The sequence below is a fragment of the Primulina tabacum genome, chromosome 4 (assembly GCF_025594145.1).
Source record: "Primulina tabacum isolate GXHZ01 chromosome 4, ASM2559414v2, whole genome shotgun sequence".
Lineage (NCBI taxonomy): Eukaryota > Viridiplantae > Streptophyta > Magnoliopsida > Lamiales > Gesneriaceae > Primulina > Primulina tabacum.
This window is the reverse complement of record NC_134553.1, coordinates 3,797,090-3,825,075: the sequence shown is the minus strand read 5'-3', so window position 1 is coordinate 3,825,075 and position 27,986 is coordinate 3,797,090. Positions and strand designations below refer to the sequence as shown.

General features: G+C 36.1%; 6 protein-coding genes, 1 long non-coding RNA gene and 1 pseudogene across 11 annotated transcripts; 3 read left to right on the top strand and 5 right to left on the bottom strand.

Annotated features, from left to right (window-relative positions):
- Positions 1-2: 2 nt before the first annotated feature.
- LOC142542539 (WPP domain-associated protein-like) lies at positions 3-5,720 on the top strand. Of its 4 annotated transcripts, none has more exons than XM_075649222.1 (6): positions 3-225; positions 387-2,860; positions 3,452-3,578; positions 4,243-4,344; positions 4,511-4,588; positions 5,270-5,720. In XM_075649222.1, exons 2-5 carry the CDS (start codon positions 402-404, stop codon positions 4,571-4,573), a joined length of 2,751 nt encoding a protein of 916 aa, XP_075505337.1. In that variant the 5' UTR covers positions 3-225; positions 387-401; the 3' UTR covers positions 4,574-4,588; positions 5,270-5,720. The 4 variants fall into 4 exon arrangements, with proteins under 4 accessions (XP_075505337.1, XP_075505338.1, XP_075505336.1 ...); XM_075649223.1 differs by having other exon boundaries at positions 383-2,860; XM_075649221.1 differs by having other exon boundaries at positions 342-2,860.
- On the bottom strand, positions 5,334-6,206 carry LOC142542543 (uncharacterized). Its single transcript, XR_012819539.1, has 2 exons — positions 5,742-6,206; positions 5,334-5,650 (listed from the first exon to the last, which is right to left on the bottom strand). It is a non-coding gene; the product is annotated as an uncharacterized LOC142542543 (long non-coding RNA).
- A 1,028-nt stretch (positions 6,207-7,234) lies between these two features.
- On the top strand, positions 7,235-10,998 carry LOC142542541 (putative receptor-like protein kinase At1g30570). Its single transcript, XM_075649225.1, is given in 3 exon segments — positions 7,235-7,928; positions 8,077-8,988; positions 8,990-10,998. Coding segments are annotated over 2 exon segments (2,532 nt in total). The 5' UTR covers positions 7,235-7,928; positions 8,077-8,256; the 3' UTR covers positions 10,790-10,998.
- Positions 10,999-11,357: 359 nt separating this feature from the next.
- Positions 11,358-14,552, bottom strand: LOC142542542 (beta-glucosidase 12-like). Of its 2 annotated transcripts, none has more exons than XM_075649226.1 (11): positions 14,277-14,552; positions 14,099-14,157; positions 13,951-14,026; positions 13,790-13,867; positions 13,616-13,703; positions 13,246-13,501; positions 13,051-13,166; positions 12,062-12,273; positions 11,842-11,979; positions 11,665-11,773; positions 11,358-11,594 (listed from the first exon to the last, which is right to left on the bottom strand). In XM_075649226.1, exons 1-11 carry the CDS (start codon positions 14,527-14,529, stop codon positions 11,396-11,398), a joined length of 1,584 nt encoding a protein of 527 aa, XP_075505341.1. In that variant the 5' UTR covers positions 14,530-14,552; the 3' UTR covers positions 11,358-11,395. The 2 variants fall into 2 exon arrangements, with proteins under 2 accessions (XP_075505341.1, XP_075505342.1); XM_075649227.1 differs by having other exon boundaries at positions 11,427-11,599.
- A 515-nt stretch (positions 14,553-15,067) lies between these two features.
- On the bottom strand, positions 15,068-15,865 carry LOC142541446 (putative germin-like protein 2-1). Its single transcript, XM_075647983.1, has 2 exons — positions 15,745-15,865; positions 15,068-15,654 (listed from the first exon to the last, which is right to left on the bottom strand). The coding sequence occupies exons 1-2, from the start codon at positions 15,854-15,856 to the stop codon at positions 15,068-15,070; spliced, it is 699 nt and encodes a 232-aa protein (XP_075504098.1). The 5' UTR covers positions 15,857-15,865.
- Positions 15,866-16,721: 856 nt separating this feature from the next.
- LOC142542538 (tubulin beta-5 chain-like) lies at positions 16,722-19,021 on the bottom strand (annotated as a pseudogene).
- Positions 19,022-21,916: 2,895 nt separating this feature from the next.
- Positions 21,917-22,749, bottom strand: LOC142541445 (putative germin-like protein 2-1). Its single transcript, XM_075647982.1, has 2 exons — positions 22,624-22,749; positions 21,917-22,512 (listed from the first exon to the last, which is right to left on the bottom strand). The coding sequence occupies exons 1-2, from the start codon at positions 22,736-22,738 to the stop codon at positions 21,974-21,976; spliced, it is 654 nt and encodes a 217-aa protein (XP_075504097.1). The 5' UTR covers positions 22,739-22,749; the 3' UTR covers positions 21,917-21,973.
- Positions 22,750-26,284: 3,535 nt separating this feature from the next.
- On the top strand, positions 26,285-27,886 carry LOC142542537 (putative RING-H2 finger protein ATL21A). The gene is made up of 2 exons (XM_075649220.1): positions 26,285-27,212; positions 27,375-27,886. Exons 1-2 carry the CDS (start codon positions 26,576-26,578, stop codon positions 27,827-27,829), a joined length of 1,092 nt encoding a protein of 363 aa, XP_075505335.1. The 5' UTR covers positions 26,285-26,575; the 3' UTR covers positions 27,830-27,886.
- The last annotated feature ends 100 nt before the right edge of the window (positions 27,887-27,986 follow it).

The window sequence follows — 27,986 nt, the reverse complement described above, 5'->3', positions numbered from 1 at the left end:
ACTCCCGCTCTTTCCTGCCTTCTACTGCTCATCTGTTTACCTCAATTCAACTCTCTTCTCGTCAACTAGAAACCCTAGAAACATTTAAGTATTATCCGAGGAGACTTGGAATTGAAGAAAGGGTATCAATAACATGTTGTGATGGGTTCTTTAAAGGATTTGACCAGTCAATTTGTGATTTTTTAGTGTTTCTGGTCCAAAGATTAAGCAAATTTACAAAAAATTGTGAGTTTTATTTTCATCTCCCGCTCTTTCTTCTACTTTACCTTTCGGCTTCTTGCATGTGATTTAATGATATCTACGTTACTGGTGGGTGCTTGAATTTATTGCATTTGTTTCAGCTGGATGGTTTGGTGAATTTGACTTCTTCTTCTACTAAAAGTTAGGTATACATATGTGTTATGGAGAGTCAAGAGGTATTCAAGGATTTTGGTGTTTCAAACGAGGATCTTACTAGTTCATCTGAAAATGGTGGTGGGTTAGAGCAAGTAAATGTTGTAAACAATGGGTTTGAGCAGGAGAGATATGGAAATGGGTGTGAGCAATTAAGTGGGCTTGAGCAAGCCAGCTTTGGAAATGGGATTTCGGATTTTGGTGAGTTTGAAACAGGAAAAGGGAATTTAGCAGATGAGGTTCTGGAGGATTTGGAGGAGTATTGGGAAGATATAAATGACCGGTTGATGATTTCACGAATGGTTAGTGATTCTATTATTAAAGGGATGGTGACTGCAGTGGAGCAAGAGGCTGCAGAAAGAGTCGCAACTAAAGAACTAGAAGTGGCCAATTTGAAGGAGTGCCTGCAATCTCATGATGTGGATTCTAGCACATTTGAAGCTCTAAGATTAAACAGGGATTGTGGGAAGCTATCAAGTTCTATTGATGCATTTGTGAAGAACGATAAAATGAGGGCGGCTTTACAAGGTTTCAGGAACGCTGCAAAAGAGCAATTCAAGCAGGTTGAGAAGGAGATTCGTTGTATTAGAGGATATAATTCGATCAAGAAGAGTGATTCGGGTGTTGGTTTAGTGGGGTTGGGTGGGATTTTACAGGATAAAGAGTGTAAAAACTCTCAGGACATCAATCAAATTTTGAAGCCGCTGAAGACAAGTGTAGACACTGTTTTCGTATGGATCAATGATATTTTACAGCAATCAAAGATATCTCTTTGCGAGTGGCAGCAAGTGCAAGATGTATCAGGGAAACTAGAGGATACGGTGATGCAAAGTGTAATTAAAAGTCTCCATGAGGAGTATAAAGAGAAGTTGTGGGAACAACAAGCTCAATTTTATGGAAGCCGTGATGGAAAATGGCTTGAAAAGTTCAATGAGATATCTAGTTTACGAACTCAGCTAGATGCAATTGCGAAGTCTCTCTCAATCACAGAAACAGGGTTGGTTTCTCATGGGTCTCATGATTTGGACCATTTGCATCGCAAAGCCTTCAGCAATCATGTTAGCCTGCCAACATCTCTTAGTGAAGGGAATGGACAGCTTGAGGCATTTAAAGTTAACGTCCATGAGAGCTATGATTTTCATCAGCTGAAGCACCTTTCTAAGGAAGACATGGTCAAGTATTTTAATGGCATTATAACTGAGTTACGAAGGTATCATGAGTCTGCTATACAACAGAGAACTGAAGAATATTTTAGTCTTAAGCGAGATTATCTTAATGAAAGGAGATCATACGTGACTCACCGGAAAGACGAGGAATTTGATGTGCTTAGGGAAAAGATACCTGAAGTAATGAAAAAATTGGACTGCTTTCTTTCGGAAAATAAGAAGTTTCCTGCAATGATAAATAATGCTGAAAGTGTGGTGAAATTGAAAGGTGAAATTGAAAGCCTTCGTTTTGATAATTGCCAGCTCAGAGACACGCTCTCTAACAAGGAAAGTGAATTGAAGTTTCTGGAAGTGCAGCTTGCAGACATTACTGGGAAATTGATGCAGCAATCTTCGAATGATGTAAATATGTTGAAGCTTGTGGCAAGTCTGAAGTCCTCAGAGGAAGATTTATGCATGGAAGCTTCGCTGACCGAAGAAGTACATAAATGTGCCATGAAAGAGCTGATCAGACATATTAGAAGCTACTCTGAAGATTCAATTGTGGAGCTTGCTGTAATGCGAAAAGTTTACAGTGATCCTCTAATTGAAGCTTCTTTTCCTGCTGAAATTTGTAGTAGATGTGAAATTGATGATTCAGATATTGAACCATTAATATTGCAAGAATTGAGTGGGATGGTTTTCAAGGATGCTATTAAGGATGCCATGGAAAGACTCAAAGACCTGTATCAAGAATTGTCGTCTGAGAAGAAAATCAGAAATTCTCTACAAATTAAAGTTCTCAAAATGGAAAGTGAATTAAAATTGGAGGTTGAAGAAAAGGAAAAATTAAAGGAGCACATTCTAAATTTGGACAAAGAAATGGAACATAAGATAGAGTATGTGATGGACTTGTCAATTTCGCTGTCAAAAGAGAGGGAGCAGTTTGAGTTGGCCTCGCAAGAGGTAAGAAAGCTAAAAGAAAATATCGATCAGCAGCAAATGGTGGTTAGTGCTAGCAACGATGTTAAAGTTCAGCTTATGGAGGCAATGCAGAAGATTGAACTTGATAAAGCTGAAATACACAATCTGACACAAAAGCTTGATCAAACAAAAAAGGACTTAACAGAAGACATAGAACAGAGAAACACGGCACTTGCTCTTGCTCAAGAAAGGCACGATAGGTTAATTTTGAGGGAAGCTAATGGGGAGAAACAAAATATGGTCATTGAAGCTGTGACGGTTGTCGTAAATGGAATGTCCAACAAGCTTGATGATTTTGAATGCAGAATATTGGGGATGATAAAAAAGAACAATTTAAGGTGAAAATCTTATTCTTTTATGCCTTATAAGCTAAGCGTATGGATTTGTGGGTTTCTAAGTTTTCAAGTCGATGAAAATTTTCATATTTGGTTTCGACTCAGGTTTTGCTGCTATTTACCTTCTTATATATTTAACTAATTTTCTGCTAGCTATTTCCAGATGTGACATTCATACTCTTTGAACCAAGTATAATAGATTCTGACTGAAGGGGGGCATATAAAAAATTTCGTGAATTTAATGCTTATTCTGTAAAAAACTTCATGAAAATGCTTTCTAAGTATCAATTTGGAAAGGTTCTTTTTTTAAAATTGTGATCCCAAGTCCATTTCCTGGCAAAATGGTTCTTACTCTATACCATTATAGTATATCATATGTTGGTTGAGGATTATTGAGGCTTCTATTGGAGATTGATGTGAACTGAAATTCAGTACTTTTTCTTGCACACAGCACATCTTTTTAGGTTTTTGGCATACACAGCATCCATTAGAATCAAATTCCTATATTTGTTGGTAATATCTGGCTGAAAGATGAGATCTACTTTGAAGATTTGTTGTATTAATGGTTTTTGGGCTCATCTTTGTGATTGGTAGGCTGGAAGACGTGAGTTCTAATTTGAAATCTCTGACCGAGATTGCTAATGAATTCAGAAGATCAGGGCTGACATACAGATGTAAACTGGAGAGAAGATGTGCTGATCTCCAGAAGGCTGAGGCTGAGGTAAGGACTTGACTTTATGCTTATGGATGTCTAAGCCTTGCACTAGGATTGCATGGTTAGTGATTATGACTAAATATTTCTTTATAGTATGTAGATATATTGATTATGGAATTGAAAATAGCACAGGTTTATAAAAAGTTTGCAGAATTGGAGAGAATGACTGATTTGTATCAGCGATATGCAAGCTGCAAAGTAAATTATAAGCTTTTTAGTTTAGGCACATTCTATACTGCGCTGTGTTCTCTAAGACGAAATCTATTTGTATGAAAAAGAAATTTTTGTTCTGACTATTTACCAAAATCATGATTTGGGCTAAACATTATTGATTCTGTTTTTGGATCCTTTTTTTCTATTCTTCACTCCATGGCCTCCTGGATGATGTGAAACTTTCATTGAGTGACCAAAATATCTGTTAGGATTTTTACTTACATATCTGCTTTGTATGCTTAATAATTTTAAGTTGACACCATGAACACAAGACAAATGATTAGGCACGCCATGATGAAACTCATGTGAAGTCTTGCATGACAGGTTTGTGGCTTCGGATAGCTAGACATTCATATTAAAATCAGTATTTTTTTCCCTTTCTTCCTGTTTGCAATCCGCAAAGGCGAGTTTCATGGGCTAACTTATCTGATTGTAAGCATTTTTGTGTGTGTTTCAGGTGGATCTTTTAGGAGATGAAGTTGACACTCTCTTAAGATTACTTGAGAAGATATATGTTGCACTGGATCATTATTTACCAATTTTAAAGCATTATTCTGGGGTAAGCCGAGTATAAATTTCAAGTGTCTTAGTTTTCTGTTGTAATTCATGTATTTATCTGATATACTTCTTCCATGGTAACTGAATCATCTGTGGATTTTGAGTTCTTTCCGTAAGCTATCAGAATAAGAGCAAATGCTAGAAGTCATGATTTACTTAAATTGCAGATTATTGAGATCCTGGAGTTGGTCCGAAGGGAATTGAGTGGAGAATCCATCAAGCTGTTGTAGTAAACTGCATGTATGGTAGGAGATCTCTTGACCTAAAGACCTCTGTTAAACGGTTCTCAGTTTTTGGCATTTATTCTGTCTGTCTGTCATGATTGGTCATACAATGACAAGAAGCTTGTTCCTTATTTCTTTTGTGTATGATCTGTAAACTATTGCTTTATTAACGTGTGTTTTGTGCACTGAATGGTCAATGGTTATACATGCTCCACCTTGAATGCTTATCTACAATTATACATTGCAGTATGCAAAGTGTCAGCTAAGCGGGAATGAGTAGAAGGAGAAAGAGAGGGGAAACTGATACTTGGAAATTAGTGCAAATAGAGGTTTTGTGCAAAAAAGAAAGCGTTTTGAGGCATGCATGACATGCTTTAATTATACACCCACCTTCATTTTCAGGAGAGGGAAAAAATGAAAATAGAACAGAAACTAGCCCAGAACTACTTTTATATGTTGGCATTTCATTGCTGAGGCCAGGATGGTTAATATGAATCCGATGTGAGATGGCTATATAAAAAATGGTGCAAAACCTTGTCTTTACTGTCTACCATCATAGTACAAACTACGAAGTAGAATGGGCTGCAATTTCAGCTTATTCGTTATTACCATTATGAATATAGCTAGCTCGTATTATTTTTCACATATGTGCAAGAGTTTATGTGACTTAAGCTAATGAGATCTAATCTTGTATATTTTTAGGACGAATGCAGATTTCTTCAAGGACCAGTTGCTACTTTTTGTGCGGACGAAAACTTTTGTACCAATCTAAGTACATTGACTGAGTTCCATATTGATCAATATGAAGCGGTTCGATAGAAAAAATACCCATGCCCGTGATATCAAGAGGAGCTCTTCCCAGGGAAAAAGGAAACCAAGTTGATAGATCTGGTGACCAAGGCAAGAAGTCCTGTTTACCCATGTACATCTGAGCTATAAGTGATATTTGTTCTTCCCAGAGTAACATTTTCATGTAGATGACCACATATAATTTATTTTCTCGCTAGTCAGATTAGATGAAAATGTAGGCTTGCTCCAACAGAGGATATCTTTTCTTTCTTGAGAGATGGCTGTTAAGCTGACCTGTTTTATAACTACACGTATTATGTTCATTCTTACTATCTATGTAGCATTGCTAAACGGTTGGAATTTAGTTGCAAAAGTTTGTTCCTGCCGATGTTACGACACCGATTGTCACCCTCAACAGAACAGTTAAAACACTTCTGCAGTTTAGTTTTTTATTTTTTTTTATTTTTTTCCTAGTTCAAAAATCTGGCACTGCTTCCACCAGTTGTTTAGGACTTGATTCTTTTTTGTTGGGACTTGTTAGGCGGAACTGCCCAAAGTACATAGGATTATGAAGATGGGCGACTGAGGCTAAGAGGGAATTTTAATATATCGGAGGTTACATTTTTAAGAGACATAAAATTTAATTATTTATTTTTTCAATTGGAGATTTCAGCTGGATCGTATCGAACAAGAAAGATTAAATGAGATGAGATGAAGTACAAGAAGGTAAAGAAAAATTTGCAGCCTTTGGATCTTTCCTTTGGAAGCATTTTAATTACTATAATTATTGTTGGATAATGAATAATTTGGTGCTAATATGCTCATAGCTCTGAGTAAACTCAAAGGATCAGGATCGTGGTAGAGGAAAGTAGAGATTGAACATCATACCTCTTGATATAGGATCACCATATCTTACCATCCAGAAGTAGTGACGGCGAGTTTTCAAAATTTAAAAAATAAAAATAATATTAATAAGATTATCTTTATTTCTTTTACGTTTGGGGGAAAAAAAATCATCTCAAGTAACATTTTCACATTAAATATACAGATTATCATCCTTCAAAGCCCAAATAATTGAAAATTATGTTCACGCTGGAAAACAGCATGGTTTCCTGCCAAATGAACAAGAATGGTCTTTTAATTGAAATGAAATTAAAAGAAATAATTAGAATTAGTGCACACGTTGCCCACCAATTTTGTCTCTATTTTTAAAATTGGATTATTAAGGCATGTGACTTGTCTCATTATTAATTGAAACATCGTATTTATGAATATTGGTGAATACCCTTTTTTTTAAGCATTCCATGATTCCCTTATCTGTCCATTATTAGTTTTCTATCAATGATTTTACAACATAATTGCCCACATATATATTATACCGAGTCATGATACATGCGATGATACACCGAGCTTGTTTCATTAAAATTATTTTTTCTCCTAATTTTTTTCGGCAAAAATTTGTGTGAGACGGTCTTACGGGTCGTATTTTGTGAGACCGATATCTTATTTGGGTCATCCATGAAAAAATATCATTTTTTATGCTAATGGTATTATTTTTTATTGTGAATATCGGTAGAGTTGACTCGTCTCACAGATAAAGATTCGTGAGACTGTCTCACAAGAGACCTATTATTTTTCTGAGGAATCGATTTTCTTAAGACAAAATCTCTATAGAAAAAAAAAGTAGTAAACAAGTAAGCTAGAAAAAATATATTATTTTAATTTATATCAAAAATTGTTTCGAGAATAAAAAACTATTTTATATTTTCATTTCGCCATATCAAAAGTTACTTCAATTTTCAAAATCAAGAAAATAAGTTTAATTAGAAAAAAAAAACATTTTGACTACCTAGTAATAATTCAGTCAGCATGCAAGCTGGAGGTGCAATTCCTGAATTCCGTAATAATGAATATTTTGCATATTATCTTGTAAGAAATTGAGCGTTGATTGATCAATCTGTACAGACAAATGCATGTGAGGATGGCTAATAATGGAGGTCCGTTCATACTTCGCCAACCAAACATTCATCTGCCACTCACCCTACGTTTTCTATAAACGACACTAAACGTTAAAATTCGAGAAATTTCACAATCATTTTTCTGTTTCTTCTTTTTGGGAAAAAATAAAAAAGATGACTGCAGTAAAGCAGTTACAACTTAATGTGCGATAAAGTTTCCAAGTAGTTTAATTTTACAGAATAACAATATATATATACACAATATATGCAGGGTTCTTGGCTCTTTTCTTAAGAAAACAAGACATGACTAAATAAATGACATGTATGTTTTCCAGTCTGTTTTGAAACCTTAATCTGCAGCCTAAACTTGTGTTTCATCTTCCTCCACCTTTTTCAAAAACTCCATTTTTCCTTTTTTTGGTATTTTTTCCTTTTTTCTGTATGTTTAGGCTCGCAGAAAAAGATTGCATCTTTCCGTTCTTGTACTGTTTTTCGGTAGCCATTTGAAATCCCTCCTTTTCTTAACTGGTTCCTGGCCCAGATCTGCTAGCTGCTTGTTTGATTCAACAGTTCTTGGGGGCTCTCAGTCTTGATTTCTCTGATGAGTGATGAAGGTAACTTGATGTCCTAGCTCATTGTTTTATATGTATTTTTTTGGAGTTTCTTCGCTTTTTTGAAAAAATATTGGCTGGAAAATGAGTGAGTATGCTGTAGAAAAATATGTGCACACGAGAGGTAAAATTCTTGGCGTTGGATTTGCAGGTAGCGATTCGTATGGTTCAAGCCTAAGGTTTTTAATTTTTATCTGATGCCCTTCTGTCCCTGGGTGCTATTTACTGGTGCTTGCATTGGATTCTGAATTCTGTGGGGAGAAAACTAGTAAGCGCAACTGGGGAAAAAATAAAATAAAATAGTAAATCTGGTTTGTTTTACAAGAGGTGAATGATGAAGGTTCAAGGCATGAGAATCTTGAGTATATTGTTTCTGTTTATTATATTTGTGTTTGCAAGCACTGTGGAATCTCAGATTCAGTCCTTTCTGATAAATTGTGGATCGAATTCGAGTGTAAATGTAGATGGCAGGAGATGGACTGGTGACAAAGTTTTAGGCAACAATTTCACCCTCGTTGCTCCTGGTATTGAAGCCTCCAGCACAATGTTCAATGGTGATTCAGTTTACGAGCCTCTTTATAGAACTGCCAGGATTTTTACAGACCACATGAATTATAGTTTTCAAGGAACAACCGGGAATTATTTTTTTAGGCTTCATTTCTACCCATTGATATTTGAAAATTACAATGCCAATGACTCCTACTTTGCTGTTGAGGTGAATGGTTTGAAGCTACTTTCTGAATTCAATGTTCCTGGTGAGATTTTGTACAAGAAGTCAAAATTTCCTGGCTCAAGAATTAATTCTAGCTTGCCATATTTGGTGAAGGAATATTTTATCAGTGTTGAAGCTAGTGAAACAATTGTTAATTTTGTTCCTTCTGAAGGCTCATTTGGTTTCGTGAATGCAATAGAAATGATTCCAGAAGACAATAAGATGTTCATTGGCTCGGTGAGGAGAGTGGGCGTAAATGGTGGCTTGAGCTCTTTGAATTTAAACAAACGGGGGATTGAAACCATGTGTCGATTGAATGTTGGAGGTTCATCCATCAAACCTGCACAAGATTTTTTTTTTTTGGAGAACGTGGGAAACTGATTCAGGTTACATGATAAATTCAGATGCTGGATCAGAAATCCATAACAAATCTAACATTACTTATGCTACTCCAAATGATACAACAGTGGAGCCTCTTCTTGTCTATGAAACAGCAAGAACTTTGACGAATACAGAAGTATTGGAAAAGAGATTCAACATGTCATGGAAATTGGAGGTCGATCCAGATTTTGATTATCTAGTCCGCCTGCACTTCTGTGAGCTGCTGTATGATAAGCCCAATCAGAGGATTTTCAGAATATACATTGACAATAAAACTGCTGCAGAAAACTTTGACATTTTTGTTCGAGCCGGAGGAACAAACAAGGCATATCATGAGGATTACCTGGATTCAATTTCTTCTAAAACCAAGACTCTTTGGATACAATTAGGTCCTGATACAAGTACTGGTTCTGCTGGAACTGATGCTCTTTTGAGTGGTTTGGAGGTTTTCAAGCTAAGTCGGAATGGTAATCTTGCTTATGTACAGAAGTATAGTGATCCAGAAATCAGCAAAAGCTCAAGAAAGCTAATCCTTTGGGTTGGAATTGGAGCAGGTATTGGTTCTTTTGCCATTCTTGCAGCTGTTTTTATGCTGGCCGTCTGTTTCTGTAAGAAGAAGAGAGAAAAAAATGGTACCAAGAAGACCTTTCCTGGCTGGAGGCCTTTGTTCCTCCCTGGATCAATTTGGAACAGCACTGCCAACGCAAAAGGATCGATGAGTTGTCAGAGTCCAAATGGACAATTTGGCTCCGTCAGATCCGGGAGGCGCTTTACGGTAACGGAGATTAGAGCAGCAACACATAATTTTGATGAAAGTTTAGTGATCGGAGTGGGAGGATTTGGTAAGGTGTACAAAGGAGAGGTTGACGATGGGACCCTTGTCGCAATTAAACGATCCAATCCACAATCTCAGCAGGGCTTAGCAGAATTTGAAACGGAAATTGAGATGTTGTCAAAACTAAGGCACAGGCATCTTGTCCCTCTGATTGGATTCTGCGATGAACAGAATGAAATGATTTTGGTGTACGAATATATGGCTAACGGAACTCTGAGGAATCATCTTTTTGGGAGCGACTTACCACCATTAAGTTGGAAGCAACGATTGGAAATGTGCATCGGTGCGGCCAGAGGACTACACTACCTTCATACAGGATCCGAGAGGGGAATCATCCACAGAGACGTGAAGACAACCAACATATTGTTAGATGGGAACTTTGTAGCAAAAATGGCTGATTTTGGGCTGTCCAAAACAGGTCCTTCATTTGAGCACACACATGTGAGCACTGCGGTAAAAGGAAGCTTTGGTTATCTTGATCCTGAATATTTCAGGCGGCAACAGTTGACTGAGAAATCTGATGTTTACTCATTTGGTGTGGTCCTTTTTGAAGTTGTTTGTGCTCGAGCTGTTATTAATCCCACATTACCGAAAGATCAAATAAATCTTGCAGAATGGGCGTTGCGTTGCCAAAGAGAGGGATTGCTTGAGAGCATTCTCGATGAACAGCTCCGAGGAAAGTATTCTCCAGAATCATTGATGGGATTTGGAGAGATTGCTGAGAAATGTCTTGCAGATGAGGGGAAGAGCAGGCCGACAATGGGGGAAGTTCTGTGGTACTTGGAATATGTTTTACAGCTTCAAGAATCTTGGTTGCGCAGCAATGCTGGAGAACACTCAGTTACTAGCATTCATTATTTGAGGCCTTTTGATGATTCGAAATCTGTGGAAGCACAGGCAGAAGAAAATTCAGATACTGGCACTCCTACACAATAGGTCAGAAGCTATATTTGGTATTGTGTTTTCTGGGATTGTATCTTTCCATTTTTTTGTGTTGCACACAAATATAATAGAATTGTGGAATCTTTGTTCATTATCTACATAGCACGAGTAGAGAAAGGAGATGGAGATGGAAAAAGTAAAGTTGGTAGTAGTATAGCCGCTGGCTTTCAGGTCTTCTATTCAATTTGTTTAATTTCATTCGCGAGGTCCAATTCTTTGATTCTTGCCTTTTGGTGTTGTTTGGAAAGCTGTGATGTCATTTTAAAAAGGTGTTATTATACATGTAACCTATCAGGAAGTGAGTAACACTTGCTTGTATGCTTCTTTGAAGTGTTGATAATTTTTTTTTCAATTTGTGCTTTCTTTCTGCTACTCGTAATGCACATCACTGGCTCTAATTGGACTGTTTCATACTTCATCGATTACAGTTTACGATTTTCATTTTCTTTATAAGTTTCCGAGTAATGAAATGAATATATTGCGAGTTTTCAAGCTATATTTCATATTTCATCTTGCTTTTCGTAATGAAGCAAACAATCCTTATTTCCGTTCATGATGTTGAGGTTAGAGATATATATCCGTGCAACATTTTTGATGGGATCATTGATCTGATATTCTTGAGGGATGGCTTTCAAGAAATCCCTTGAACCATTTGGCAGAATGTTTTGGATATCTTGTCAGATGTTTGTCTTTGTAATCAACATAATTCAGTCCAAAACGAACCGAAAAGCCGGATGCCCACTCAAAATTGTCCATTAGTGACCACACGAAGTACCCTTTCACATCAATCCCATCCTTCCTGCACTGCACCCGTATGATTAACCAGTATAGAAAAATTTTATGTGAATTCAGGAAAAGGTGATGCTCACTCAATAGCTTGATGGAGACAACAGAGATGGTCACGAATATAGACCTTCCTCGGGTCGTCCTTGATTGCTTCGGAGATATCTAAACTGTCATTTGCAGCCTCATCAATCCCTGAAACAGACAGAATGATCTTGAAATTTATCAAGTAATTTTTCATTTGAAATTTGTTGGTAAATTACCATTTTCGGTGATGTATATCAGTGGATCATTGTATTCTTCTCTGATGTGCCTTAAAATCTGTGGAAGCCCCTTTGGATAAATATAGATCGGGCTTGATTTTCTTGTTTGTGCACCGATTGGCTTTCCATTTCTCTCCCCTTGAGAAAAATCGATCAAAGTTTGGTCTTGTTTCTAACTATATATCAGTCGATTCAAGAAAACAATGAATCTTGGAGCAACCTGTGATCTCGACCTCTGAATCCGTTAAGTAGCTGAGGCTTGAAGAGTTGGGCTTGTTAAGTGCATAAATGGCACCATAGTAGTTGAATCCTATGAAATCAAAGGACCCTTTTAGCCTGTCTATATTCTCGTCTGAGAATTCCGGCAGCCTGCTTCCGACACGTGCTCTCATGCTGTTTGGATATTTACCTACTGTCAATGGTTCCATAATCCTGTACGAGACATGTCAAAATCAGTTGTCCTGCAAGTAATCGGTTTATTAGGGTAACGAGATTCCATCATTATATACGGTACTGCCTAAATTATCTTAGATGGATTCTTTGGGTAGTGTTCCAAAAAGACCAGCCAAGCCGTCGCTTCAATTTTTAGAAAGACGATGGCTCTGGGCTTTGTTAAAAAAGTCGGCCGCGTAGGTTGCCTAAACAGCTTAAAATCTTTCCCACTAATATATAGATTTTTTTAGAAAAAATAATTTTTTAAAAAAAAAAGATTTTTCGACATTTTTTTCAATCAATTTATATTGGATAGAAAAGAAAAATATATCATTGATTTTGAATTTCAGTTAGATATAGATGAATTATTGGAGAAATATGTATATGAACCAGAACAATGACCCTAGGTGGTGGGTGATCGCTCATATACCGGCAACTGTTTTTTAGAATACTTCCCAAAGGTAGCATGGAATTTCCTGGTATATTAAGGGCGTCCAATGAACTTTAATTCATGGCACTTCGGTCTATCTAGTCCATCCCTAGACCGAGAACAAGTGCATGCGACCAGAGTAGCACAAAAATGAATACCAGAACTCGAGCTTCTTGTAATTCTTGATATCGAAGCTCAGCCTGAGTATTTTTTAGTAAAATTTGAATTTTCTTTTTCTTTTTATTCTGCATCAATCAAGCTCGAGTATTATCATAATATTGAGAAAAAGTTGAATCATATTAGTGTCAATAATACCGATCGGAAGTTGATAATAAAAAGTTACCAACCATCCTAGCATGAAATCAAGGGCTCGATCTTTGGCATTTTTATTCTCTTGCGACTCATCATATGACTCAAACCAATATGAAACAACAGTAATTCCAATCTTTCCCTTTTGAAATTCCTGCATACAGTTTAAGGCAGACAAGTGATCATTTTCTGGATACAATGAACTTGAGGGCTTAGGAAAATATATACGAGACCTGATATTTTTTCCTATACAGTGTTACAACAGCAGCATGAGCCAGAAGCTGGTTGTGTGTAACGATGTATGGTTCGACGGATGAGTCACCCCCCGTGCAACTGGAACCTTGCCAATCAGAACACCGGCCTGGTGCCAATGAACCATATCCATAACCGTGCGAACTGAATGTCCATGGCTCGTTTATAGTGATCCAATACTTGACACGATCACCAAATTCGCAGAACAAGAGGTCGGCAAAGTCTTGAAAATCTGCCCTGGGGTGATTTATGTTAGAATAAAGTAGATGTCAAACTTTTCATTTCAAGGAAAATAACAGTCAATCGAGTTCATGTATGAGTAAAATTGGAATAAATTTTGTATTTACTTACACAATTTGAGGACTTAGGAACCCACCATATGAATCCTGCAAAGCTTGTGGAAGATCTAAGTGGAGTATTGTGACAAAAGGCTCTATACCTTCAATGCGTATTAGTGGAAAAAGAATGAGCTGAATGGAGTTTAAGTGGAATATCATACAGCTTTTTGTGAGTAGAGATCACAACCATTAGCTAAAAGCTCATCGATCAAATTACTATAGTACTCAATCCCATCCCGATTTACGCCTTTCTCAATCGTTCCACCTGAGATATTCAAGAATTAAAACTGTAAATGAAAATGTTGGAAAACAGTCGCGAGTATCAGGAGCCCTAATATGAAATAGGACCTGGCAATATCCGTGGCCACGATATCGAAAATCTATAGGCATTAAGACGCAAGTCGTTGGCAATCTTCACGTCTTCCTACACAACCAAGAAGATGGAGGACGTCAAAAGAAGCTCACTCTTTTTTTTTGGAAGTTCCAAAAACTGTACCTTGTACAGATGAAAAGAATCAGTTGCTACGTCTCCATTACTATAGTCCAATATCTTATCTGAGATTAGCCATTAATTTAACAAACAAGTGATGTCATAAACACTGGTGGGAGTAGTCTGATTAAAAAGTTAAAATGTGAGAGGATAACAGGTTAAGGTACTCTAAAGGGACTTGAACCTGGATACGTGTGCGTGAAATTATCCCACATGCTGAGGCCTTTCCTGTTCTCCTTGTATGCACCTTCACACTGATAAGCGGATGATGCTGCCCCGAATACGAATTCCAGAGGGAAGTCCCCGCGGTTGAGTGACGTACTGTTGCACTCGCAATCAGTTTCTGGGTTGGAACCAGTGGCAGCAGTAACTGCGCCATCTGCAATTATAAGCATGCTAAAAAAGGACATGAACAATAAAATTTGAGCACTGGTCATCTCTGATCTTTTCTGTGTTTCACAGCGTACTTGGTTCTATATATAATATAACAGATGAAACAAGTTGATATTCAAGTCATGCATGTATCTTTTGTGGTTGGTAATGAATTCGCTGCCATATTCCGACAATAGGTAGTGCTAGTGCTTTGAATCCGATCCAAAGAACAAAGGGATTTTCTGACTTCTATTGGGGTGTGGTTGGATTTCAATTTTCATTTAGTTTGCCTTGGTTAACATAATTTAAGTGAATTAAACCCCCATCACTTGGTCAAATTGTATTATCAAATTCTGTGTTGAACTTTTTTATGATTTAACAATTTGATTTTCGTTATTTAAATTTTGTTGCTTTGATCTTTAGAGCTATACCGTTGAGAACAAATCATGATGGATCTTGATCGACACTAACACGCACTAGCTAGTTGATAGGACGAATAGAATAAAGGTAAAAATAGTTAATTATTGATAAATCCATTTTTCAATGAAAAGAATTAATATTGATATAACAGGAAATCTTTATTGCACGCATAACCAAGTCTGCCTAGAACTTGGACTGTATCAAATCCACCGTCTTTGCATCCACTTGAAATGATTTTGCGAGAAGATCGTCCGGGATGGGGGGATTGGATCCAAAAACTGCGTTTCCAATGTTAATTACTCCAGGGTTTTGGCTGCTGAGTCCTGCAATAGCAACAGCACTAGCATTGGCAGTATTGCGTTGGAAGTGAACAAGACCTTGAGGAAACACAAACACGTCCCCCTTTCCGAGTACTTTAGAGATGAGACTATTATTGGGATTGGAGGTGACAAATCCCACTTCCAGGGAACCTTCAATCACAGTCAATATTTCAGTAGCACGAGGATGTATGTGGGGAGGGTTGACCCCGAACGGCGAAAAGTCGATCCGGACCATTGAAATCCCCAGTGTGTTGAGTCCGGGAATCTGAGTGACTGTCACTGGAGTCACTTTGGATCCCACAGGATTGGAAATGTTGCCTGTTACGTTAAGCCCACTGAAGAAGAAATCATCTGCTTGCACGAGTTTGGGATCCTTGCATGTAAAGCCATTTACTCGAAATAAAGAAGACAGGGACAAAAATAATGAAGCCAGGCCATTATGGACCAAACCTGCATAGTTTCACAACATTTGTAATTAACCAGAGATTTCTTTTTTCTTGCTAATGTTACAGTAATGAGATAGATGAATAAGTAAAATACCTGAGCCTTTGGGGTTAGCAACACAAAAATCTTGAAGCGGGCTTGGATCGGTTGCCAAAGAAACTGTAAAAGTTGCAAGCATTAGTCCCAACAAAAGAACATTGGAAGCCATTAGGCTATATTGAAGCAGCAAAACGTGAGTAATGGCTTAGCCAGAGTTTCTCAAAAAACTAATGCTGGTTTTATACAGAAAGTTGATGAAATATTATATTCTTGAACATTGTGCCGTCCTTATTATGTAACTCCAAAGCCGCAGATATTATCAATGCAACCGAGTATCGATCAAATTTTGTAAATATCAAAAGGGGAAATTGTTTTCTTAGTTACGTATATTTTGTTGATTTATATTATCAAATTTCAGTTTTAATCAGTTATTTTTTATTTTTTTTACAATTTTAATACTTTTTCCATGTGAGGCTAGCGTGCCACTATTACAGCGGTGATGTGTGTAGTGTCACAAAAACACTCCTAGTGAAAATTGAATAAAAAAAACAAAAAATCAAAAAATACAAAACTATTGAAATTGATAACATTGAAAATGAAAATGGCAAACATATCATAAAAAAATTTGCAATTGTACGAGTTTATACATTTATGCTACTTTAATTCAAGTAATTAAGTGTGACAGTAATGTTATCAAAAAGGAAAATATAACATGTCATGCACGTGTATTGCACGTTCGATTGACAAATATCATTCTCAATAAATTTAAATCTTGAAATCCTAATAAAAACACTCTCAGAAACTAGCATTCTTCTCTGTTTATTTGCCATTTAGCCGAATAATTGAACTTAGATATTCTATGTATTGGTTGTTTATACAGTCCAAGCACGTAAATTTGTTTAATCTCACCATGTACACATGTAACCAGTCTTACTGGTTTTAATTCATTTTTAATCGACCATTTCATCGTCATTCTGGCAAGTGAAAAGCAAAGTAGGACTTCAGTTTCAAACGAAAATGTAGCAGATCTGAAATTACTAAATGCAAACCTTCATTGTTCAATTAGAATGACACACACACACACTGTCACACCCATCTCAAACCAAGTCACATCCATACGTATGATTTAAATCAATCTAAACCGATCTCTATAGTACAACAGCAACACACCCTAAGATAAAATCAACAGACAAAGAGAAGTGCCAAGCCGAAAAATCATTTTCACACGGACACCTCATCTTGCGCTTCCTCATCCTCATTAGCATCATATTCATCAGCAGCAGTAGCATCCTGGTACTGCTGATATTCTGCAACAAGATCGTTCATGTTGCTCTCGGCCTCGGTAAACTCCATTTCATCCATTCCTTCACCCGAGTACCAATGCAAGAAAGCTTTACGCCTGAACATAGCAGTGAATTGCTCGCTAACACGCCTGAACATCTCCTGAATTGCAGTAGAGTTTCCAATGAAAGTGGATGACATTTTCAGCCCCGTGGGTGGGATGTCACAAACACTAGACTTGACATTGTTTGGAATCCATTCAACAAAGTAGGATGAGTTCTTGTTTTGAACATTGAATCATCTGTTCATCAACTTCTTTGGTACTCATCTTACCACGGAACATGGCTGAGGCAGTCAAGTACCTACCATGGCGTGGGTCTGCAGCACACATCATATTCTTCGCATCCCACATTTGCTGTGTTAGTTCAGGTACTGTAAGAGCCCGGTACTGCTGGGAGCCCCTCGATATTAGAGGTGCAAATCCCACCATGAAGAAATGAAGACGTGGGAAGGGGATAAGATTAACAGCAAGTTTCCTCAGGTCAGAGTTCAGTTGACCTGGGAACCGGAGACAGCATGTGACACCACTCATGGTAACTGAGATCAGATGGTTGAGGTCACCGACTGAAACACAGAATAACCAAAGTTAATAGCAATCGAACAACGGTACAATACAAATTGCAAATATTGTACAAGTATTCAGTTATCCAGATGCTAATTGAATTTCGGTGCAAGGTATGGTAATATAAAAAAAAATCAATGGACTTACATGTAGGAGTGGACAGCTTAAGAGTACGGAAACAGATATCATAAAGAGCCTCGTTATCCAAAACCATACACTCATCTGCGTTCTCCACAAGTTGATGAACAGAAAGGGTAGCATTATATGGCTCAACAACAGGTGTCGGATACCTTTGGTGAAGGAAAGACTGAAAACGTCAACATCATGCGGTCTGGATACTCTTCCCTGATCTTGGAGATCAGAAGGGTGCCCATACCAGATCCAGTGCCCCCACCCAAAGAATGACACACTTGAAATCCTGTCCATAACATGCCTCAACATTAACACAATATGGTACAAGATAGTGCGCTTACATCTTGCTAGATAGCCTTAACCTTTCTTAGACAACTAAAGAAGGACGCGAGCATGATCAGCGCCTGATTAAAAAAAATTGAATAACAAGGATGCACAAGATATTTGACTATTTGAGGGTAAAAAAATTACCAAAACCCAAATGGGACAAAAAAAAAGAAGAGAATAGAAAGAAGAAGAAGATATACGTGTGAAAAATAACACTGCAGAGACTTAAAGATTTCAACTCGAACCAACAAAAGTAGCCTCATATCGACGAACAAGTTAGAAGGGGAACTAATTATCAGTACAAGAATTACATTGTGAAAACATCGCACCGAGAACTTTATACATATGACGTTCTAACAAAAGAAAACTAGAGATCAACTCCAACCAAGTCGACGGATTACCTTGCAAGCAGTCACAATTCTCAGCCTCCTTGCGAACAACATCCTAACACGGCATCAATCAATTCGGCTCCCTCGGTGTAATGCCCCTTGGCCCAATTATTCCCCGCACCAGACTGGCCGAAGACAAAGTTGTCAGGTCTGAATATCTGGCCGAAAGGGCCAGACCTAACGGCGTCCATAGTGCCAGGCTCTAGGTCCATGAGGACGGCGCGTGGTACGAACCTTCCGCCGCTGGCTTCGTTGTAATAGACATTAGCGCGCTCGATCTGGAGTACGGAGTCACCGCTGTATTTTCCTGTCTGATCTATGCCATGCTCGTCGCAGATGACCTCCCAGAACTTGGCGCCTATCTGGTTACCGCATTGGCCGCCTTGGATGTGAAGGATCTCTCTCATTTTTCTGCAGGATCCTTTGTCCCTGAAAAATGGAGAATCTGTCCAAGTTTTTTTTTTTTGGAGATATTTATGTTTCCACGAAATTTATGAGCGCTTTTGCTATTGTGTTGGTTTTTTTTCCCGGGAGTGGACGAGAGGAAATCAGGGAGATTGGAGGAACAAAAAACGGTGGGGCAGAGGACATTCAAATGTATGTGTGTATATATATATATAATTTCTTCTTGATTTGCTATAAAAATTATATTTAGGAGCGTAAAAATTACTTGATTATAATTTTTAAAGGGAGTTTCTTGACATATTCACAGGCAGAATTGTGACCCGTAAAAAATATATATTTACAAAATTACATATTATTTTGTTTATCAAAATTTTAAATAATAAGTAATTTTTTTTTCAAAAATCACAATTTTAAAATTTATTAGACAAATAAATTTTAAATAAAACATGTAATTATTTTTGGACATTTTAAAAATATTTATATTAAAGTTTTAATTAAAATACATAATAATAAAAATAACAACGGACCGTCAATATATAAAAAATTCATGAAAGTCTTTTAAACAGTTATTATAAAACGTAGTATTGTGTAAAAAAGTTATATTTTATTTAATATGACAATGAGTAGTGAAATCAAATATATAAAAATAACACAAAACTCAAACTCATAACCAACATTTAATGAAATAATATAATTATTTCAGACATATAAATATAGTTTATATTTTAAGAAACATCACATTCAAATTTGAACTGTAAATTTTTTTAAAAAAAATCACATTTAATCACGTATGTAGGTATTTCTTATTTGTTTGTTTATGTAAATGTAAAGATAAATATTTTTTATGATTTAATATCAGTTTCGACGGGATTTTTTCAAACATAGTCTCTATTTATACTAGTAAAAGATGCACATGCATTGCATGTACTATTATTATTTTTAATTTGATAATTTGATCAAATAATACTAAATAATTAACACAAAATTATTTTCGATTTAGAAAAGTTGTTCGATTTAAAAGGAAATTTTTTTTTTGATTTTTTTCTATTTAAAATATTGTGGGGACCCGGACGCTAATCATCTTATTTATCGTCATTGGGACTAATTTAATTAATTATAATAAACATGGTCTAAATTTTTTTTTTAAAATGCGGAACGTAATGGCATACATCTTAACATACACTGTCAGTATTAAAAGTACAAATCTTGCACTATATACAATCAGTCTCAACTAAGGTTTAACAACTATATAACAAGTGTTTAAACCCTAACTCTAGTACAAGTCCGTAGTCTCCACTCTAACTCGATCTTTCTTCACCTCTGTGACCCTGAACCTGTCCCACCTGTTGCCATGCACACATACAGACAAGACAACAGCCGGATAACTCCGGTGAGATATAAATATCCCAGTATAAACAATGTATCAATGCAATCATATAAAACATATATAAAAGCATAAACAATCATTAAAACACGTATCCAATCTGACTACATTAACCAATATGAATATGTATTTAAGTCAATGACTTATTATCTTATCTCAACTTATTTCTAACCTAGGGATCCCGATCTAATTTAGACTTTGGTATGCTGTATCGAATGTCTACAATAGACGTCGATCTACATCTAAGCTCATCGATACACCGTAAGTCTAGAGTCTACGCGGTTCTGACAAAGACTCGGTGGTTCTGCCCTAGCTAGGCTGATCTGCCCTAGACTCAAACTCTGGCTCTGCTATAATTCAATAGACTAAACATATCAATCTGATAATCTGCAAATATCAATGCAATAAAATAAAGTATGTGATTTTGGGAAACTCAAGTCAAACCTAACTCGAGTTGTGCAATCCCGAATCAACATTTATTTATACCTTTCTTGCTGTCGCTCTGCTACAATCGAAGTCTCGACTCAAAGTCTGTCAATGTTCAATCTGGCAATGACAATATCAATATTCTGTATCAATATTCTAATCAAATCACAACATCTCTGTTTTATCAAATTCTGACGGTACAACAGTACAATCTTGCGATACTGATAATACTATATCAGTCTATACCAATTCCAATCATTTACAATCACCACCGTACAATCTGACATCAGTTCTAGTCAATATCATTCTTAAATCATAACACTTCCATATTCAGTCCGTTTCTTAATCTGACTTCGATTCTACACTGTCTAACATGTCAAGAACAACACATATGACATGTATTCAATTCCAACAACATCATAATTTCAAAACATGTCAAAACGTAGTAAAACTTACTTCCAGTTATAGCCTGCGTCGATAGGAACACAGTACCGAAGTCGGATTTAAAATCTAACGGACTGGATTGATCGCAAATCGAATTCTAAAATTCAAAAGCTATTTTCCCTCGAAGCTTTCGTTTCTCCTTTCTTCTTAGGAAAGCGTTGCATGTATATATATATATATATATATATATATACACGTAACATGCATAAGGACGAGTGGCTCAATGTTTGTAGCACACGTCTCGCACATATGCGCGACCCCAATCGGCGCATATGCGCGAGACACTCGGTCTCCGCGCGTATCTTGCACATCGCCTCGCGCATATGCGCGACTCATCTCCGCGCATATGCGCGACTCATCTCCGCGCATATGCGCGAGACTCTCTGGAGTTCCTCGCATACGCTTCGCGCATATGCGCGACATCTTCCGCGCTTCTGCCTGTTTGGCGCATGTGCGCGCATCCCGGTCGCGCATATGCGCCGATGCTACTTTCCTCGCACATCTATTTTCACACGCAATCTCATTTCGTGTCTCGGTTAGCCCTTTCATAATTATCTCGATTAAAAATCAATAATCGTAATTTAACACGGTATAAAATCTCGGGCATTACAAATATGGAGTGACTTGAAAAAAATTTTAGTAGAATAAGAAGGGTAATTATGGAATTAAATATTTTGGTGTCCTCAAAGGTAGTTATTTTAAGGCTCTCACACTTAATATAATAGTATAGATTTAGATATAGATATTTATATTTACTATTAATTTATTTTCTGATGTGAAATATTTGAAATGAATATAAATTAAAGGTGCATTTAATCTACACATTGCAGAGAAAACGTAACATAATAAACGAATCACAAGAACCAAATTAAAATCTTAATGATGTGGAGCTTGGAGCTGATGGACGATCGACTTATCAACCCGGAAAGCCTTGGCCAGTACCCGATCGTCTATTGCAGGTTTCGATCCGAAAACGGTATTCGCGATGGCGATAACGCCAGGGTTCTGGCTGCTCAAGAACGCCATTGTAACAGCATTCCCTTGGCCAACGTTTTGCTGGAAGTGAATCAGTCCAAACGGAATAACAAACACATCTCCCTTGTGCAGTGTTTTCGAAACAAGCCTGTTTTCGGGGTCTGAGGTGACGAAGCCCACAAACACCGTGCCTTCCAGCACCGTCAGTATTTCGGAGGCTCGTGGGTGTCGGTGCGGAGGGACCACCCCGCCTGGGGCGTAGTCGACACGAACAGTGGAGATGCCGAGGGTGTTGAGGCCGGGGATTTCAAACACAGTTGGCCGGTTTACGAAGGAGCCCAATGGGTTAGATGTGTTTCCTGGTATGTTAAGGCCTCTGAAAAGGAAGTGATCGGCTGTTACTTGGTTGGGGTCTAGGCAAGCAAACCCATTCACCCTCACTGCATGCCATGGTACATATACATGAACAAGTTTAGCAAAGTCATACATAATACGAAGTACGTAGAATTAAGCACATGAGTTGATTTTTAATGATCATTATATAAACCGACCTGTGTTATTGAAGTCTGCAACACAAAAATCTTGTAGAGGGCTAGGTTCGTGGGCTTGGACGACGAAAAATGCAAGTATACTATGCATCGCGATAATTAGCATGAAATTTGCCATTTTCCTGCAAGATTACCGAAGGATTTAGGTGTTGTACTGGTGCTATGACTAATGACTTGTATGTGTTTATATTATCACCTGACAGCTAATATCCAACACAAGACCAAGTCATATTCACCATATATCTATGTGTTGATCCTTTGACCATACAAGAACAAGTCCAACGCCAAACCCAAAGACTTTTTCAGGCTTAATTACAAGAATAATTCCTGGCGAAGACAACAAATTAAAATTCGACACAATAAATTTTCGGGAGTTCTTGTCCTCATTAAACCATGGATGAACCTGGCTAACCAAAAAAAAATATATTTTCTGTTGATTAACATCATATCTGCTCCACAATGTAAACTTTTGCATGCATTGGACTCAAAATTAAACAAGGCAAAATTGCAGGCGATTATCATATTTTGAAACGTTAATTAATTAGCTAGACTAATCATATATTTCTCAAAAAGTTTGAGATTTAAATGTTGAACTTTTATATATGCTAGAAATATGGATGTGTCTTGTACGTTAAAACAATTTGATTTGAAATAAAATTGGTTAATCTGATAAATAAAAATGATGATTGTACGTGTATCTTACAATCAGTGTGAACCATTCATAAAACAACTACTTTAGACTTAATTATAATAGATTTTAATTCATGCAAAAAACTAAATAAATTGCATTAAAAATTCTAACTTCTTCAGAATTGATGACCTACTATTCTACCATTGGAAAAAAATAACTAAGAAATTAAAAAACACAATTCTTTTAACTATTTACATTTTTCTATGATACAGAATTTTATAAATTCTTTAAAATATTTTCAAAATTATTGTTACCATAAAATTTACTGCGTCGAGTACTTATACTTATCTTTCTTTTTGCAATTATTTTACCGTTTCATAGTTTGTTTCTTATTTGAATTCTTGAAATTTAATTCTAAAATATTTTTAAAAATTAATATATAGATTAATTTCTATATACCTTGGGAAAAAATAAATAAATCCAATTCCTATGAATTTATGAACCTACTAAGCTTTCTACAAAGACTATCATTAATGACAGAAGACAAGAAAACACAAAAACATAATTTGAAATTCATAATTCAATTGTCATTTTCACAGTGATATAGAATATATATAAATATAGAATATAGATAGATAAATAATTAAATTTAAAATACTGAGAAAATAAAATTAAATTGAACCAAAAGCCAAAAAAAAGAAAAAAAAAAAGAAACAACAATAGAGAATGATAAAACTTGAATTTAAATCATCTAAATAAATAAATAATTATAACCACATATTAAAATAAAAAATGACATCAAATTTGATGAAAATTATGAATATTTATTAAAATAAGTCATGAGAAATTTAATACAATAACCTAATAAATAGAATTACCTAAAAAACTTTAACATCATTAATGACGACGAAATACAAAAAAAAAAAAAAAAAACACACACACACACAAAGATATAATTATAAATTCATAATTCATATTGAACTTTTATATAGATATAATTGAAAAGATGGCCGGCCATTCTTTGGTGAGACCCAGCATTTTTATTTTAATTTATTCCTCCTAGCTAATTAATTTTGCTTTTAAAAATTTTATGGTTGTTTTTAGTCCTTTAAACAAGAAATTTTTTGGGGGGAACCGAATTGGTCCAAATGTTATCGTTGATTTACTCAAACCATAGACCTCGTACAGTTTTGATCAATGATAGTCGTTGAATCTGTAGGAAAGAGAATACACTTGCACTTTACAAAGTCCGAGAAAAAAAGAATAAGAAACTGAACCAAGTGAATGGACTGAAAATGTAAACAGGAAATAGGCATGCAATTTTTTTTTCGATGAAAGAAACACCATTTGATTAAAGGACCAAGTCAAGTATAAATAATTAACTGCCGAGTATACATTACCAAACAAAACTAGCATTGTTTTCGACAGCCAATCTACGATTAGAGGACAACAAACAACGCTGAAGTTCTTTTTGGAATGATGTGTCATTCTTGCATTTTATACATGTAAATATGTTTTTTAGGTAAATGTAAGAGTTTGTTATAATTGGTTTCATATTCGAGAACTCGTTTTAAATTTTAAATTTTGTTTTCAGATGTTTCATTGTCTAATTGTATTTTTTTTTCTTTATATAAATATTGTGAATTAAATTATATAGACTGACTGTTTTTTTTATTAACGAAACTTTTTTCGGGCAAAAACTTGTGTGAGACGGTCTCACAGGTCGTATTTTGTGAGACAAATATCTTATTTGGGTCATCCATGAAAAAAGTATTACTTTTTATGCTGAGAATATTACTTTTTATTGTGAATATCGGTAGGATTGACCCGTATAAATATTCGTGAGACCATCTCTCAATAAACCTACCCTTTTTCCGTCTATGTATGTATATTTTTTTGGTAAAAAAAGGAGGCAAAAGGCCCAATAAATAAAACATGAAAATTTCTGAATCAGCCCAATAAATTCTCGTATTATTAAATATATGCATTCGGGCCGAAATTGTATTACCCATATATTCATGTGGGAAACGAGATTTTGATTGCCGATTTTAGAATAAATTGTACAAGAATTGACATCACTTGATGGTCGATACTCGACTGACCTTTATTTATTTTGGGAATGAGAATGATTAAATTTATAAATTTTTTAAAAAAAATTCTGCATTTTTATTCATTTTCTCAAAAGTTTATTTCTCTACACTGTCCAAAATTTCAAAAAATAATAATAATAATATCATACAATTTAATCAAATATAAATATTATAATTCTGATAAATAAATATGATTTTAGTAATATTTTTAAACCAAAAAACTTTAGTCATTTAACAAACAAAATAAAATAAAAACTATTTCTCCAAAACATTATTAAAACCAAACTTTAACCTGTATGTAAATTGTCGTCCTTAAAATAAAAATCTAAATTTTTTATTTATATATATATTTCCAACTCGGTCTCACCTAGTTAAATAATTAATTATTTAATAAAAAAGAAAACGAGCGTATGCGGCGTGAATAGCGTGGTCGTACCATTAAAAACAATTATCTAGCTCTTGGCATATCATATGGGACATCATTTGGAACAAATCAAAGGCTCATTCGCCTGTCACTTTCCTTAGGGAGATATTTAGATCAATTTTATTTATATGAATTTATATATAAATAATTAAATGTTATATTATTAAGTTAACATCAAAATAAATCGATCGATTAAAATTTCGATTTATTAGATTTTAATGTGTCTAATAGTTCTGAGTGTACATAAGTGTAATTTTTGTTTTTATGATGAGATAATACAGAAATATCAGAAGATAATAATAAACATTATCTACATATATGTGTCATGGTTATCAGATCACGCTCTATCACGTTCTTTCTTCCCCATTAAGAAATGCTCTTCCTTCCTCATTTAAAAAATAAAAACTCGTGTGAGACGGTCTCACGGGTCGTATTTTGTAAGACATATCTCTAATTTGAGTCATCCATGAAAAAGTATTACTTTTAATGCTAAGAATATTACTTTTTATTGTGAATATCGGTAGGATTGACTCGTCTCACATATAAAGATTCGTGAGACCGTTTAACAAGAGACTTACTCCATTAAAAAAATAGTTTAGAAAAAGAAAACTAAATGAGAACGCACGTTCTAAATTCAAAATTATAGCTTCCGATACACTCCCTGTTACGCTTTCATGTTTTCTCCAACAATACCATCTCAAGTCAACCTTTGATTTCGACAGATTTAGGCGCTGATAATTCGATAGAAATGTACATACATCATCACATTTTCCCTGTAATAGTTTCGAGTCTTCATACCTACATCATTCGATGCCCAGAACGAATCAGATTTCCGCAACTTCTTTTCTTGTTTTCTTCATCTTCCCCGTTGTTCATTCCAAAGGTTGTTCCGATTCATTTTGTGGAAACAAAAGCTTGCCTATACGGTACCCTTTCCAGTTACAGGGCCAAAACCAAAAGGGTTGCGACTATCTTGCCTTAAATTTAACGTGCAGCGATGCGCAAGGTGTCCCTCTTCTGAATCTTCCTTCTTTCGGGGATTTATATGCAAGGGATATCAACTATTCAGCCGATGTTATACAACTCTATCCTATTAATGCTAATTGCCTCGCCAGCAGGTTCTTGAGTCCAGGCATTTCGTATTCCCCTCTCATAGCTGTGAGCTATCAGAACTACACGTTTTTCGGCTGTCCTCGATGGAATTTAAGTTCGATTAATTTCACCGCTGTCGGTTGCCTGAGCAAATCCACGTTCTCCGTATTGGCAACTTCATCGATATCACGTGCAGAAGAGATCATTTCTTTAGGATGCAATGTGATGGTAACTGTGCCTATACCGGTTTCGTCGCCCCTTCAGTATGAATTCAATGGATTCGATGGCGATCTTATGTTGAAATGGAATGTAACGACTTGCGAAGCTTGTGTCAAGAAAAAACGCCACGGGGCAGGTGAAAAATCCGATCTTTATCACTTTCTCGATTCTTGATGTGCCAATGTCCCTAGTTTCATCATGTACATGGACATTTGTGCCGGAATAAAAAACTTAAAATTTAGAACGTAATTCTTCATTTCTATGTCTGCGTTGATAATTGGCGCATTTTTATTTACAGGCTATGTTGTGCTGGTTGTTTTCTTAAGCATTATTCTACCAAATATATTTGGGTTTCTGCTGTATGGATTGATTCTGGCATTAATCTGTTTCATAAGTTGGATAAGGAAGATTATAAGAAGGGTAGCTAACCGAGTTGCTCGCGTAGCTCGAAGTCAAAACAGAAACCAAATAAACCTCCCTGTTTGGAGAGCACCGCCTCCCCCACCCTCCAATGTGACAGCAGGCTCTGGTAATAATGCTGCTGAAAATAGATTCAAAACAATTTGCCTCGGAGAAAGTCGACGGATCCCGGGGCCTAATACCACAACTTGTCCAATATGTTTGGAAGAATACAATCCCACAGAGACTGTGAAAAGCATTATTCAGTGTGGGCATTGCTTCCACGAGAGCTGCATAGACCTGTGGCTGAGGACTCACAGTTCATGCCCCATTTGCAGAAATGATACAGTTTAAATTCCTCGACCTGGCCATTTCTTGTTCTTTTTTATGTAAATGTTTCTCCATTGTTTGCATATGTACTTATACACTACAGAACACATAACAGATGCACTTCATGATCCAATAAATACTTCAAGAAAAAGGATCACCCGAGGGTAAAAATTAACACTTT

Excerpts from the sequence above, each read along its gene's own strand:
- LOC142541445 (XM_075647982.1), bottom strand. The coding sequence starts at position 22,738 with ATGGCAAATTTCATGCTAATTATCGCGATGCATAGTATACTTGCATTT. Across the intron at positions 22,513-22,623 it reads TGCAGACTTCAATAACACAG|TGAGGGTGAATGGGTTTGCT; the intron begins GTCGGTTTATAT and ends CATGGCATGCAG.
- LOC142542537 (XM_075649220.1), top strand. The coding sequence starts at position 26,576 with ATGCCCAGAACGAATCAGATTTCCGCAACTTCTTTTCTTGTTTTCTTC. Across the intron at positions 27,213-27,374 it reads GAAAAAACGCCACGGGGCAG|GCTATGTTGTGCTGGTTGTT; the intron begins GTGAAAAATCCG and ends TTTTATTTACAG.
- LOC142542539 (XM_075649222.1), top strand. The coding sequence starts at position 402 with ATGGAGAGTCAAGAGGTATTCAAGGATTTTGGTGTTTCAAACGAGGAT. Across the intron at positions 2,861-3,451 it reads ATAAAAAAGAACAATTTAAG|GCTGGAAGACGTGAGTTCTA; the intron begins GTGAAAATCTTA and ends TGTGATTGGTAG. Across the intron at positions 4,345-4,510 it reads TTTTAAAGCATTATTCTGGG|ATTATTGAGATCCTGGAGTT; the intron begins GTAAGCCGAGTA and ends CTTAAATTGCAG.
- LOC142542542 (XM_075649226.1), bottom strand. The coding sequence starts at position 14,529 with ATGACCAGTGCTCAAATTTTATTGTTCATGTCCTTTTTTAGCATGCTT. Across the intron at positions 13,868-13,950 it reads GTGGCCACGGATATTGCCAG|GTGGAACGATTGAGAAAGGC; the intron begins GTCCTATTTCAT and ends TGAATATCTCAG. Across the intron at positions 13,502-13,615 it reads TTCCTAAGTCCTCAAATTGT|GGCAGATTTTCAAGACTTTG; the intron begins GTAAGTAAATAC and ends AAATCACCCCAG.
- LOC142541446 (XM_075647983.1), bottom strand. The coding sequence starts at position 15,856 with ATGGCTTCCAATGTTCTTTTGTTGGGACTAATGCTTGCAACTTTTACA. Across the intron at positions 15,655-15,744 it reads TGCTAACCCCAAAGGCTCAG|GTTTGGTCCATAATGGCCTG; the intron begins GTATTTTACTTA and ends GAAACTATGCAG.